This window comes from Halichoerus grypus, chromosome 8 (assembly GCF_964656455.1).
Source record: "Halichoerus grypus chromosome 8, mHalGry1.hap1.1, whole genome shotgun sequence".
Taxonomy (NCBI): domain Eukaryota; kingdom Metazoa; phylum Chordata; class Mammalia; order Carnivora; family Phocidae; genus Halichoerus; species Halichoerus grypus.
Window position 1 is genome coordinate 29,170,027 of NC_135719.1, and position 15,543 is coordinate 29,185,569.

The 15,543-nt window shown below is 43.2% G+C and overlaps 1 protein-coding gene across 1 annotated transcript in view; it reads left to right on the forward strand.

Moving 5' to 3' along the window:
• Positions 1–1,748: 1,748 nt before the first annotated feature.
• LOC118554937 (neuronal acetylcholine receptor subunit alpha-7) overlaps positions 1,749–15,543 on the forward strand; it is a 127,879-nt gene continuing 114,084 nt past the window's right edge. Inside the window, exons 1-2 of the mRNA XM_078078990.1 lie at positions 1,749–1,918; positions 2,187–2,326. Coding sequence (XP_077935116.1) covers positions 1,873–1,918; positions 2,187–2,326 — 186 coding nt within the window. The 5' untranslated portion in view covers positions 1,749–1,872. The remainder of the gene's footprint in view (positions 1,919–2,186; positions 2,327–15,543) is intronic.

The window sequence follows — 15,543 nt, forward strand, 5'->3', positions numbered from 1 at the left end:
TTAGACGCTTCCAGAAAATGTGTTTGAGAGCCAGTGCTGCATTCACGTGACCAGTGGACATGGCGTGCCTGTTAGAATCTTCCTGTTGATGCTTCTCTTGCCCCTTCTATTCTGTTGTTTTATTTTCCTTCTCTTAGTTCCTTTTTGCCAGTAGCTGCAATCCTTTAGCTCATTTCTTCGCGGGTGCCAGCTCTGTGTGTATCTAGACGGCCACAGATTGTGTGACTCAGGAGCCCTGATCGAAGCTAAGAGCACACCTGTCCGCTCACAAGAACCCCTGCCCTGGTGTTCCCATCTTCTGGCGGAACACCTTCTTTGTGGCAAGCCCAGGTCCGCTGTCATTTCTATGAACCCTTCTCCAGAAAGAATAATTCTTTCCTTCCCGCGAGGACCCTATCGCAGTTATCAAAGCCTACACTGATCATTTGTTTATACATGTGTGTATAAAAAAACACCTCAGTTAACAGGTGTGAATTTGCTATCGGACACTTCTTTGCAAGGCTGTTATATTTCTTTGTTTTTCCAAATCAAATAACTGGCTCAGTCGTCCATTCCTGCTGCTGGAGTATATTCAAGGGTAGTCACGTTTTGGTGAGCCTTTCTCTAGTTTTTGATGTCATCCAAGAACGCAGTTCCGAAATGTGGGCATTGCCTAGGCTGGTCCACAGTGCCCGAGCTCTTGATGTAGTTCAAACGCTCTGGGGCTTGAACCAAGGCGAGCCGCAGCGCCCCCTACGTGGGCGCAGGGAACCTACTGCACTCAGCTTTCTGCAACCTGCTTGCTGAGAGCAAATGGGACAGGGCTTTCTGCCTCTTTAGAAGCCCCTCCACAGTACCTTAACTCCCTTGCTCACCCAAAACCATGCCCCCATCTTTAACATCTAGGACTCGGCTTAGCCCCTGACCCTTTGACTGTTGTTTTTTGTTTTGTTTTGTTTTTTTCCCCCTGAGCCTCCCCTTATCAATTAACTCTCTCCCGGGTTAAAATAAATAAATAAAAAGCCTAGATCTCACCACCAAATTTTGGCTGGCCTTCCAGAAAGGGTTTGGGGGAGTAACTTTTCAATCTTTCAAATCTCCTTTAAAAAAGAATGAGACATAAAGAGGATGTCCACTGGGAATCCCATCACACACTTTTGCAGTTCTTCTCCTCCCCTATAGAATGTCTCCCAGGCAGAGATTTCCCCTCTCCTCTCAGCACTTCCAGAACCTAAATGAGAATCGGGCTGGTGATGCCCAGCAAACGGTTGCTGACAGAATACCGGGGCCGGGGGTAGAAAGGGGCTTCCTCTCAGGTCTGTTGTTTCTGGTTGGAGAGACTTCCCAACCTGTGGGAGCCTGGTTCCCAGTCGCTGTCACCTAGCCACTGGCGTAAGGGAGGTAGGGCCCTGGAGGACTGCACCCCAGAATTGTCCCGCTCTCTCCCAACGACCCCGCGCAGCTTCTGTCTGAGAGCAGGAGGGAGCGGAGTGGGGACCAAGGACAGAAGGGAGAGACAGAGCCTGACCCGGGACAGCCCCCGGCTTGGCCGGAGGCGCGATGCGGAGGGACAGCCCGGTGGAGACGGAGGCGGGGCGGGGTGCCCACACTGTAACCAGCGCCGGGGTGCACTTCCCCTTACCCCCGCGGGGCTGCAGTTCCCCGGGCAGCCGCGGAGCCTCCTAGGCCCCCGCGGGCGGACTCGGGTGGGGGCGGGGGCGGGGCTCGTCACGTGGAGAAGCGCGCGGAGGCGGGAGGGGCGGGGGCGCGCGCTCGGCTCTTTAAAGGCGCGCGAGCCAAGCCGGGAGAGGCGGCTCCGCGGCCGCAGGCGCAGGCCCGGGCGGATCCGCGAGACGCGCGGCGTGCGGGCGGGTGGCGGCTCCGGGTCCCAACATGCGCTGGTCGGTCTGGCTGGCGCTGGCCGCGTCGCTCTTGCACGGTAAAGCCCCCGGGTCTCCCAGCCCTCCACTCCTCCTCCGCGGGATCCCGGGCGCATTCTGGCGGCTCCGAGCGCCCCGCGCCGGGGCCAGCTTTGGGGAATCGCGCGAGGAGGGACGGTGGGTGGCACTACCGGGGGCTGTCCGGGAAGGGCGAGCCCGGTTCGTCTGGGCTGCTTGCTTTAGGCGGCGGGGGTCACGGGCAGGGGGCGTGGGGCGCATCCCCGCTGGCCTTCCCTGAACAGCCCGCCGGGCTCTCCTCTCCTTAAGTGTCCCTGCAAGGCGAGTTCCAGAGGAAGCTCTACAAGGAGCTGGTCAAGAACTACAACCCCTTGGAGAGGCCCGTGGCCAACGACTCGCAGCCGCTCACCGTCTACTTCTCCCTGAGTCTCCTGCAGATCATGGACGTGGTGAGTCCGGCCGGGGCCGCAAGGCTGTCCTCTCCCCGCTGTGGGTTCGGAGGGGTGGCGGAGGCATCAGGCGGCCAGGCGGTGTAGCTTGGCTGGGACACGCTTGCTGGCTCAAGGCCAGGAGGGCCAGCGCTCTGCCCCTAACCTGGGCCTGCCCGCTGCTGCGTGCCTCAGTTTCCCCTCCCGCCGAGAAGGAACCCGGTGAAGCATGTTGCACTGTCCCAGCCACCTGTGCGTGGGCACTTCAGTCCCACCTTTCCCTCAGCTTGGAAACTCAGGATGAACGTATCCCCATCCTGAGCCAGAATCAGCAAGAATAGGGTATTTCCAAATGGTCACATTTTAGTACCCATTGTGGTATAAGTGTTAGCATGCTGTCCGTGTCAATTTAGCCATCTCTAGACTCTTCTGCCGCCCTGTAGTATGTAGCCTCTTTGGGTAGGGGCTTGGCCTTGGGCTTTGCAGCTGGTTAATCTGTCCAGGCAGATGGCCAGCTGTGAGCATTTACACACCCCTTGCCCTAATTCCAATAATGGGCTATTTTTTTTTTTTTCTTTCTGGTGGGAGTAGTGCTGGTAGTTCTGCTCTGATGGTGAGCAAGGTTCCACACTCGAGATACACTTGTCTGTTCCTTCAGGCAGCTGCTCCCAGCCCCGTGGGGTTCTTTCTTTGTGGACTTACTAGTGCTCACTTTAGTTGACAAATATGTATAGTGTGTGTAAATTTCTTTTTCTTTTGCTCTTCTAGACTGCTTTGAATGATCAGAGTTCATTGACATATCCTTCATACAATACAAATATTTTACAAAAGTGTTTAATTCATTATAAATGGATTTCTGTGCCTAGTCTGTACAAGACAGTAGACTCTGTTCTGGGGCACAGGGACGATGGTGTTCAGGGGGAGGGAAGACTGTGGTAGGAAAGAGGTGTGCAGATAGCCTCAGTTCCACATAGAAAGTGCTACTATCCACCAGAGGGGTGCAGATGGGTGGTGTAAGAAGACAGGTGATATTTCATAATCCTACAAATAAAGAATACCCACACTACCACACTGATGCATGTTACATCACTTAACCTAGTTAAAATTGCCATGATGAATGGCTTCCTCTTCCATACTATACCTGCATTAAATGTGCACTTCCTCCCACAGACAGAACTCTGCTTTAAAATACTCAGTGTATATGTGATGACATGGACGACTTATCAGGAGGGCTGTAGACAAGTGCTGTTGTACAGGTTACAAAAGAACAAAAATTGCTGTTTACAGAGCTTGGATTACAGGAGAGGGGAAAGGATGCAGATTTGGAATTAGGGGAAGAGAGGCTGAAAAAGAAGCTCTAGTATTGAATGAAGCCAGGTGAGAGAAATGGAAGTGTGGAGGCTTTGGGAGCGGCACAAGGCTCTGCGTGTTTGGGGAGGCAAGTACCTTATTAAAGATCAACTTCTCTGTTACTTTGAGAGGTTCAGGATTTGTACTTGGGAGCCTTGGTGGGTTCCGGCTCTGACAGTTTCTGGATGGTTGCTCTTAGGTAAGTTTTGTACGTGTCCTGAATCTGTACTTTCCTGTTAATGAAATAGACACAATAGCATTTCACTGGTCACTGTGATGAGCTAAAGATGTGAAGGCAAATTTAAGAGACCACAAAGCTAGCACATGACTATGGTCATTTTCATCAAATGCACCAAACCAAACAACACTCCCCACTCCACCCCTGCACACCCGGACAGAGGACCTGTCAGCTAAGCGAACACATTTCACAAGTGGTGCATGATGGGCTGAGAAGGTGAAAGCCACACTCCCCCACCCCATTTGCCCAGGATTGGCTCCAGCCCCCCAGATAGCCTCACCATGGGTATGCTCCACATAGACAAGAAGCCTCTCTGGAGTGGTCCTCGTGCTGGCTGGATGGCATGTAAAGGTACAGTGGCTCCTTAGCCAAGGAGCAGGGACAGTGAGCAAGCGGAGCAGTCCTAAGTCTGTGGCAGTCTCTTTGGAGAGGAGATCATTCATTGTGCAGCTGCAAGCTTCTTTCTGGGTGCTTTTGCCTCTTTTAAGAGATCCTTAAGGAATCAGGTTAAATGAGGGATTTGGGGGTCTTATGAGAAGTTTAGGTGTCAGCTAGAGTTAATGTGATGTGACAAAGACAAGCTTGTGTCAAGTTAGGAAATTTTAAAAACTAAAAAAAATCATGAGTACTGGGTATCATCATCATTCCAGTGCTAGAAAAACACACGTGAAGGCAGCCATGAGCATCCTGAGGTCATGGGAAGGTGGGAAGGGAAAAAGCCTTGGTCTCACCTTGGCCATCCAGCCATGAACCCGTTGAACTTCGTAGGCAGGCAATGCTGTGAGCTCATGGTGTGGCCTTGAACAAATTACTTTACCTCTCTAAGCCCTGTTTCTTCATGTGTAAAATGAGAGTAGTAATACCCACTTCACAGGGTTTCAAGAGGATTACATAAGAAAAAGTGGTTGGCGTTCACTGTAATTCACTGAAGGTTTGCTAGTTCTTAATTATGTAGCTACTCAACTCAGAGGTTGGGAAGTTGATGCCTAGAAAGGTGTGGTCACTTGCCCAAAGTTGCTCATTGGTTAGAGGCAGGGCTTCAAGGAAAACCCATGTCTGACTTGCAAGTGCTTTGCATCTTGCCTCCTTTGGAGTTGGTAACTTCTTTTGCAGGACAGTTAGCTTAATTTATTTAAACTGGCTGAACTGTAGCTGATTGAGTGCGACTGTCCTGAGATCCTAGGTGGAAAGGAAGTCTCTATATCAGAAATAATGAAATATGCAAACATTTGTATTCCATTCGGACTTGGCTCTGCCTGGTTTTGAAGCAGAGCCAGGGCTCTCCAGCTGGAATCTTAGCACCCTGGACAGAGATACAGTGGCTCTCATAAGGGATTCATGTGACAGTCTTGACTGGCATTAGATTCTTTTTATAAATTTGGTTAATATGGGTCATTTACTCACTCTGACTGGGCTGTTCTAGAGACCATTACCCTGCTCTCCAAGTCTTCTTATTCCCCTTTTTGCCAGCAGAGATTTCCTGGCTGGAGTGATAGGGAGATGGCATATGATGCTGCATATTTTATTTTCATGAAAGATCATTCCTATTTCACCAATTTATTCCACACATATTTACTGAGCTCGTTTTGTGAACTTTGGTAGATTCTGGGGATTCATAAATGAATAAGGGATGGTTTCTACTTTTAAAACTCACAGTCTGGGGCACCTGGGTGGCTCAGATGGTTGAGCGTCTGCTTTCGGCTCTGGTCATGATCCCAGGGTTCTGGAATCGAGACCCGCATGGGGCTCCCTGCTCTGCGTGGAGCCTGCTTCTCCCTCTCCTTCTACTGCTCCCCCTGCTTGTGCTCTCTCACTCTCTCTGTCAAATAAATAAACAAAATCTTTAAAAAAATAATAAAACTCACAGTCTGGCTAGGGAGACTGACATGTAGATCCAAGATTACCACATGTGTAATTTAACATACATGCCTATACAAAGTGCTACAAATACACATAGGAGAAAACATTTATTTCCAGCGAGGGTGGCTGGGAATGGTTTCAAAGCGGAGGTAGTTAGATTTCTAAAATTGAGTAGGAATTTGCCAGTTGGAGAAAGTAGGAACGATTCTCCAGGTGATGGGGGCAGGGTGAGAAGATTTTGGTGGAGGACAGGACACTTTCAGCAAGGTAGGTTTTAAGAAGTGCTCGCTCTCAGTTATTCTTGGCTACAGGTTTTGCTGCAAGACTTCTTAGAATATTGGGTGTTCCTATGTTTATTGAGAATTTCTAAAAGAGGGATACGTATAGTATTGACCAAACTAATTTTTCTTTACAGATTTTTTTGGTAAGAATTAGTTTCTAGAAATATACCTTACAAGATGAAGGATAGGATTATTTTGGGGGGAGGAAGTATGCATTGAGTTCAGAGACAGGAGGGGAAAAGAGTGTGAGGTATCTAGAGTGCTTCTGCAGAGTTGAGGTTTTGTCCCAGTCTGGGTATCTCTGAGGCCATGAGGAGGCGGTGTGCCAAGGGATTTGTGAAGCTGCAGGATCAGCTTGCCATAGCAGATTTTCCTAGAAATGGAAACAATCCAAACCATGATATTTGCATTAAGTCCCACAAATATAAATTATAGATTAGAATGAAAAAAAAAGATGCATACATTTTAAAGACAAAGCATATATTTTCAAAGGGATTGTTTTACCTGCTGTGGTCTGTTCTAGTTATTTAGCAGGCCCCTAGGTGAAATGTTAGGTGGAGAGTGGGAAGGTGTGGTGTATTTTTAAGCAGAGGAGGGATGTAACTAGACCTGTGTTTGTTTAGATAGAGGATGTTGAGGGCAGTATGTGTGTGGGATAGATTGGAGAGGAGGAGAAGTGTAGACAAGGGATGAAGAGGTCAAAACTTCCCAACATTGTGGGAAAGTGAGAAGTGGACAGAATCCAGAGACAGTTTGGATATCCAACCTGTGATGTATAACTGTTTATATAAACTTCATGTAGCTACATAGATAAATTTGTTATGTAAAAGTGTCTAAATTATTCCTGAATGCATACTCTGACTCACGGCATTTATTAATTTACTTCGTGGGCTTGTAACTGGGCTGAGAATGAGATGATACACAAGAAATCATTTTGAAGTGATGCAAATGCAGGGTTGTAAACTGCCAACAGTTTCCATAATATTTCTCCTTTATTCCTGCCATATAGTCATTCACCTGTATGCATACATCTTAAGGCCATTCTAGGTGTTGATTTGCATAAAATAAATGTGCACAGTTATGAAAGCATGTCCAGAAGGCAAGGCATTTAAAATGAATAATGTGAATCAACACATAATTATACACAATGTAAAACACATAATTATGCATGAATGATTTTTGGTATTTTATAGATTCTACTTTTAGATTCAACCTTTCAGAAGCTTTAATCACAAGACGATAGAACTAAGTGATCATGCATTTAGGGTTTGCTACAACCAATGGCAGGTGTTTGTGGAGCCCAATAATGTAAGGGCTTGTGTGTTACCTGACAGCCCCATGGCGATGCTTTGCTTTTGTCAGACCTATGATTTTGCATCTGCTGGCCACTATTTAAAGTGCTACAACTCTAACTTAATATTATCCAATATTAACTGTAAAAATTGTACAAGTTGAACACCATCTATGCAGAAAGCCCAAGGTACAAGTAAGTATCCTAATAATGTTTTTATACATGGTATATCTTAAAACTACAAATGTAATATATATATTTGTGCAGGAAACGAAATTAAAAAAAAAGGACTGAGGGGGAAAATCATCACCCAAATCACCATCACTCGAGACATTCTGGTGTATTTCATGCTCTTTTCTCTGTGTTTATAGAGTGTGTAGGGAAGTATTTAAAAATTAAAATTCTATAACCCCATTACAGCACTTTAAACAGTATTAACAGGCATTAATTTTAAAGTGATACAAATATGCCAAGTAGAAACAAATATAAGTTTTAAACTAAAATTGAATTCTTTTTCCACTATCATGCATTTCTCACCATCAGTGCGTGTTCAATCTCTGTCCCTCTTTTTATTTTAGAAATCGTTTAAAAAGCGTGTATTGAAATGATTCATGATGTTACTTTTAAGTTACATGAAATGATTCATGATGTTGTTTCTAAGCCTGGTTGCCTTTTTATTTTGCCCCAGTGCATGTGGAGAATTGCAGAGATAATCTGAAGGTCTTGAGGATACTATCTTCCTCCAGTGTTTGTTTGTTTCTGATCAACATCCGGGTCATGGCACCAGCAAGCACAGATTGCCTCAATCCAGTTAGTCACTGAGAATATGGGGAGCTGGCCTTCCCTCCCTGTAAGGGCTGATCTGCTTTTGATTTTTGCTTATACATACAGGATGTAAATATAGAGAATTTACTAGAGTCTTCTCTCTTTTCAATGGACCTTGAACTCCTGTTTTGTCCCCCTAGCTCTCACTTCTGTCAAGATCTGCATAATTTTTTGGCCTCTTAGGCATTGCTTTAGGAATCATCAAAGGGGTGTTGAAAAGTGGCCCCAAGCCCTGTTATCTTCTAAGGGCTTCCCTCCCCTCCTGGATCTTGGTTCTGCAGTTCTTCATTGCCCTGTTAAGTTCTCTGGTGTTTTTAAGCACATGATCATTGCATTTTCCATCCTCTTTAATTGTTCTCACTGGAGGATTTGTGAGAACCACTTAGTCCATCATTGCTGGGAGCAGAACTGAAATTCTAAATTAAAACTTGTTTACAATGCACCTTTGTAATTGATCCAGATTTATTATGCTAGAAATTTTATCCCTCTCAAACCTCTTTATGGCTTTGGGACATAAACAAACATACAAAATGCTTTAGCTTTATAGACTGAGGATTATGGACACTTTTACTGAAGGAATCTTTCTTGTAAATGTTGCTTTTCTGGTCTACCACTGAAGGTATTCCCCAAAGCATTCAGTTTTCTCAGAGCTCCTGATTCATCCCTGACATGCTGTTAAAGGAAGAGAAAGAGTCTTGTTATGGAGGGATGCTAACGAAAATCTCCGTCCTTTTATTGATTTATTAGGATTAGGTAGTGTTTTACTCCTCAGAGGAGAGGCAAGTCATTTAGAACCTTCTAATAGCAGTTCCCATGGTATTTATTTCAGTGATTTACTTATTGACTGACTTATCAACATCAGGTATAAACCATTTTAGCAAAAACCAAAAAAATATAACACCCCCAACCAAACTATTGTAAAAGTGTGTCTGTGTACATATTTATTTGTATATAAATACACACACACACACATCTGTTGTCTTATCTCTCCTTGTTGAATATTTTCTTTTGATATCTCAAAATAAGATATCACATAATATGCTTAAGTTTCCATGGAGAAAAGCTAGAAGTTACAGCAAAAGCTGAGGAAATCACAGCTCCCAGAATGCCAAAATAATTGGCTGAAACTAACGAGATTAAATAAGGAATTGTATAATATCCTGTATTATGGGTTAAAAGCCGCTGAGGGAGAATGGGCTGTGGGAGAGTCTTAGATGTGTGCCTGACTCCAGGCTCCAACTCAGCTTGTAGATGAAGGAGCTGACCTGTCCCAGCAGCAGGTGGAAGCTGGCAAAGCGGGAAGGAATTGTAACTGTCGTGGTTAACAAATGCCACCTGTGAGATGATCCTTAAAGTGGGGAATTTCCTCTCAGATCACTGTCTGTAGAGATTCCTGTCTTGGGGTAAAAGAGGTGGTGTCTATATTCGAGGGAGAAGGCATATTGATAAAACAATAAAAACGTGTTATGTCCCACGGAAAACCATTAGCATGGCATTGAGCACCAGGGTTGAATTTTGCCCTTCTCTGGAAATTTATACAGGTGGAATAACACAAGCACACGGTGGTATTCTTTTGGGTCTGGTTACTTTTGCTTAATTTTATTTTTGGGAGAGTCACTCAAGTTGTTGCCTGTGGTTGTATTTTATTCATTTTTATTGTATGAATATAAGATTTACTATTCTACTGATGGATATTTAGATTCCAGCTTTTGTCTATTATGAAGACCTCTGTCATAGATATTCTTATTTTACATGTCTTTTGATGCACATGTGAATGCGTTTTTATTACATATGTATATAATGGGAGTGGACTCTAAGGCATAAGGTGGCAATAACTTTAAGTTTTCCAAATGAAGCCAAACAAAATGATTTTAAAATGATTATATACCAATTAACATTCTCACTATGTATGAAAAATCCTTGTTGCTCTACATACTCACCAACCCTTGGTATTTTCAGTCTTTTTAATTCACAGTCTGGTGGGTGGGGAGTGATAGTTCTTTGTGATTTTAATTAGCCGTTCCCCAGATTACCACTGGAGTCGAGGACATTTTCATTTCTTAATTTTAAGTTGGTTATTTTCTTTTGAGAAGTGTCTATTCATGTCTCTTGCCTATTTTTTTTAAGTTTTTTTTATTGTTATGTTAGTCACCATACATTACATCATTAGTTTTTGATGTAGTGTTCCATGATTCATTGTTTGTGCATAACACCCAGTGCAACATGCAGAACGTGCCCTCCTTAATACCCATCACCAGGCTAACCTATCCTCCCACTCCCCTCCCCGATAGAACCCTCAGTTTTTCAGAGTCCATCGTCTCTCATGGTTCTTCTCCCCCTCCAATTTACGCCCCTTCATTCTTCCCCTCCTGCTATCTTCTTTTTTTTTTTCTTAACATATATTGCATTATTTGTTTCAGAGGTACAGATCTGTGATTCAACAGTCTTGCACAATTCACAGCACTCACCATAGCACATATGCTCCCCAGTGTCTATCACCCAGCCACCCCATCCCTCCCACCCCACCCCCACTCCAGCAACCCTGAGTTTGTTTCCTGAGATTAAGAATTCCTCATATCAGTGAGGTCATATGATACATGTCTTTCTCTGATTGACTTATTTCGCTCAGCATAACACCCTCCAGTTCCATCCATGTCATTGCAAATGGCAAGATCTCATTCCTTTTGATGGCTGCATAATATTCCATTGTATATATATACCACTTCTTCTTTATCCATTCATCTGTCGATGGACATCTTGGCTCTTTCCACAGTTTGGCTATTGTGGACATTGCTACTATTAACACCGGGGTGCACGTACCCCTTCGGATCCCTACGTTTGTATCTTTGGGGTAAATACCCAGTAGTGCAATTGCTGGATCGTAGGGTAGCTCTATTTTCAACTTTTTGAGGAACCTCCATACTGTTTTCCAGAGTGGTTGCACCAGCTTGCATTCCCACCAACAGTCTAGGAGGATTCCCCTCTCGCTGCATCCCCACCAACATCTGTCATTTCCTGACTTGTTAATTTTAGCCATTCTGACTGGTGTGAGGTGGTATCTCACTGAGGTTTTGATTTGGATTTCCCTGATGCTGGGCGATGTTGAGCACTTTTTCATGTGTCTGTTGGCCATTTGGATGTCTTCTTTGGAAAAATGTCTGTTCATGTCTTCTGCCCATTTCTTGATTGGATTCTTTGTTCTTTTGGTGTTGAGTTTGATGAGTTCTTTATAGATTTTGGATACTAGCCCTTTATCTGATATGTCATTTGCAAATATCTTCTCCCATTCTGTCAGTTGTCTTTTGGTTTTATTGACTGTTTCCTTTGCTTTGCAAAAGCTTTTTATCTTGATGAAGTCCCAATAGTTCATTTTTGCCCTTGTTTCCCTTGCCTTTGGTGATGTTTCTAGGAAGAAGTTGCTGCGGCTGAGGTTGAAGAGGTTGCTGCCTGTGTTCTTCTTTAGGATTTTGATGGACTCCTGTCTCACATTGAGGTCTTTCAACCATTTGGAGTCTATTTTTGTGTGTGGTGTAAGGAAATGGTCCAGTATCATTCTTCTGCATGTGGCTGTCCGATTTTCCCAACACCATTTGTTGAAGAGACTGTCTTTTTCCATTGGACATTCTTTCCCGCTTTGTCAAAGATTAGTTGGCCATAGAGTTGAGGGTCCATTTCTGGGCTCTCTATTCTGTTCCATTGATCTATGTGTCTGTTTTTGTGCCAGTACCATACTGGCTTGATGATGACAGCTTTGTAATAGAGCTTGAAGTCTGGAATTGTGATGCCACCAGCTTTTCTTTTCTTTTTCAACGTTCCTCTGGCTATGCGGGGTCTTTTCTGGTTCCATAAAATTTTAGGATTATTTGTTCCATTTCTTTGAAAAAAGTAGATGCTATTTTGATAGGGATTGCATTAAATGTGTAGATTGCTCTAGGTAGCATTGACATCTTCACAATATTTGTTCTTCCAATCCATGAGCATGGAACGTTTTTCCATTACTTTGTGTCTTCCTCAATTTCTTTCATGAGTATTTTATAGTTTTCTGAGTACAGATCCTTTGCGTCTTTGGTTAGATTTATTCCTAGGTATCTTATGGTTTTGGGTGCAATTGTAAATGGGATCAACTCCTTAATTTCTCTTTCTTCTGACTTGTTGTTGGTGTATAGGAATGCCACTGACTTCTGTGCATTGATTTTCTATCCTGCCACTTGACTGAATTCCTGTATGAGTTCTAGCAGTTTTGGGGTGGAGTCTTTTGGGTTTTCCAGATAAAGTATCATAGCATCTGCAAAGAGTGAGAGTTTGACTTCTTCTTTGCCAATTTGGATGCCTTTGATTTCTTTTTGTTGTCTGATTGCTGTGGCTAGGACTTCTAATACTATGTTGAATAGCAGTGGTGATAGTGGACATCCCTGCCGCGTTCCTGATCTTAGGGGGAAAGCTCTCAGTTTTTCTCCATTGAGAATGATATTCGCTGTAGGTTTTTCATAGATGGCTTTTATGATATTGAGTTATTACCCTCTATCCCTATACTCTGAATCAGAGTTTTGATCAAGAAAGGATGCTGTACTTTGTCAAATGCTTTTTCTGCATCTATTGAGAGGATTATATGATTCTTGTTCTATCTTTTGTTAATGTATTGTATCACGTTGATTGATTTGCGGATGTTGAACCAACCTTGCAGCCCAGGGATAAATCCCACTTGGTCGTGGTGAATAATCCTTTTAATGTACTGTTGGATCCTATTGGCTAGTATTTTGGTGAGACTTTTTGCATCCATGTTCATCAGGGATATGGGTCTGTAATTCTCCTTTTTGATGGGGTCTTTGTCTGGTTTGGGGATCAAGGTAATGCTGGCCTCATAAAATGAGTTTGGAAGTTTTCCTTCCATTTCTATTTTTTGGAACAGTTTCAGAAGAATAGGTATTAATTCTTCCTTAAGTATTTGGTAGAATTCCCCTGGGAAGCCATCTGGCCCTGGGCTTTTGTGTTTTGGGAGATTTTTGATGACTGCTTCAATTCCCTTAGTGGTTATAGGTCTGTTCAGGTTTTCTATTTCTTCCTGGTTCAGTTTTGGTAGTTGATACATCTCTAGGAATGCATCCATTTCTTCCAGATTATCTACTTTGCTGGCATAGAGTTGCTCATAATATGTTCTTATAATTGTTTGTATTTCTTCGGTGTTGGTTGTGATCTCTCCTCTTTAATTCATGATTTTGTTGATTTGGGTCATTTCTCTTTTCTTTTTGATAAGTCTGGCCAGGGGTTTATCAATCTTGTTAATTCTTACAAAGAACCGGCTCCTAGTTTCGTTGATCTGTTCTACTGTTCTTTTGGTTTCTATTTCATTGATTTCTGCTCTGATCTTTATGATTTCTCTTCTCCTGCTGGGTTTAGGCTTTATTTGCTGTTCTTTCTCCAGCTCCTTTAGGTGTAGGGTTAGGTTGTGTACTTGAGTCCTTTCTTGTTTCTTGAGAAAGGCTTGTATTGCTATATACTTACCTCTTAGGACTGCCTTTGCTGCATCCCAAAGATTTTGAACAGTTGTGTTTTCATTTTCATTGGTTTCCATGAATTTTTTTAATTCTTCTTTAATTTCCTGGTTGACCCATTCATTCTTCAGTAGGATGCTCTTTAGCCTCCATGTATTTGAGTTCTTTCTGAATTTCCTCTTGTGATTGAGTTCTAGTTTCAAAGCATTGTGGTCTGAAAATAGGCAGGGAATGATCCCAATCTTTTGGTACCAGTTGAGACCTGATTTATGACCTAGGATGTGATCGATTCTGGAGAATGTTCCATGGGCACTAGAGAAGAATGTGTATTCCATTGCTTTGGGATGGAATGTTCTGAATATGTCTGTGAAGTCCATTTGGTCCAGTGTGTCATTTAAAGTCTTTATTTCCTTGTTGATCTTTTGCTTAGACGATCTGTCCATTTTAGTGAAGGGGATGTTAAAGTCCCCCACTATTATTGTATTGTTGTCCATGTGTTTCTTTGCTTTTGTTATTAATTGCCTTATATAATTGGCTGCTCCCATGTTAGGGGCATAGATATTTACAGTTGTTAGATCTTCTTGTTGGATAGACCCTTTAAGTAGGATATAGTGTCTTTCCTCATCTCTTATTACAGTCTTTGGTTTAAAATCTAATTTGTCTGATATAAGGATTGCCACCCCAGCTTTCTTTTGGTGTCCATTAGCATGGTAAATGGTTTTCCACCCCCTCACTTTCAATCTGGGGGTGTCTTTGGGTCTAAAATGAGTCTCTTGCAGACAGCATATTGATGGGTCTTGTTTTTTAATCCAATCTGATAGCCTGTGTCTTTTGATTGGGGCATTTAGCCCATTTACATTCAGGGTAACTATTTAAAGATAGGAATTTAGTGCCATTGTATTGCCTGCAAGGTGACTGTTACTGTATATTTTCTGTGTTCCTTTCTCGTCTATGTTGCTTTAGGCTCTCTCTTTGCTTAGAGGACCCCTTTCAAGATTTCTTGTAGGGCTGGTTTTGTGGTTGCCAATTCCTTTAGTTTTTGTTTGTCCTGGAAGCTCTTTATCTCTCCTTCTATTTTCAATGACAGCCTAGCTGGATATAGTATTCTTGGCTGCATATTTTTCTCATTTAGTGCTCTGAAGATATCCTGCCAGTCCTTTCTGGCCTGCCAGGTCTCTGTGGATAGGTCTGTTGCCATCTAATGTTTCTACCATTGTAGGTTACAGATCTCTTCTCCCGAGCTGCTTTTAGGATTTTCTCTTTGTCTCTGAGACTCGTAAGTTTTACTCTTAGATGTCGGGGTGTTGACCTATTTTTATTGATTTTGAGAGGGGTTCTTTGTGCTTCCTGGATTTTGATGCCTGTTTCCTTCCCCAAATTAGGGAAGTTCCCTGCTATAATTTGCTCCAATATACCTTCTGCCCCTCTCTCTCTTTCTTCTTCTTCTGGGATCCCAATTATTCTAATGTTGTTTTGTCTTATGGTATCGCTTATCTCTCGAATTCTGCCCTCGTGACCCAGTAGTTGTTTATCTCTCTTTTTCTCAGCTTCTTTATTTTCCATCATTTGGTCTTCTATCTCACTGATTCTCTCTTCTGCCTCATTTATTCTAGCAGTTAGCACCCCCATTTTTGATTGCACCTCATTAATAGCCTTTTTGATTTTGACTTGGTTAGATTTTAGTTCTTTTATTTCTCTAGAAAGGGTTTCTCTAATAACTTCCATGTTTTTTTCAAGCCCAGCTAGTATCTTTAAAGTAATGATTCTGAACTCTAGATCTGACATCGTACTGATGTCCGTATTGAGTAGGTCCCTGGCAATCGGTACTGCCTCTTGTTCTTTTGGTTGAGGTGATTTTTTCTGTCTTGTCATTTTATCCAGAGGAGAACAGATGAATGAGA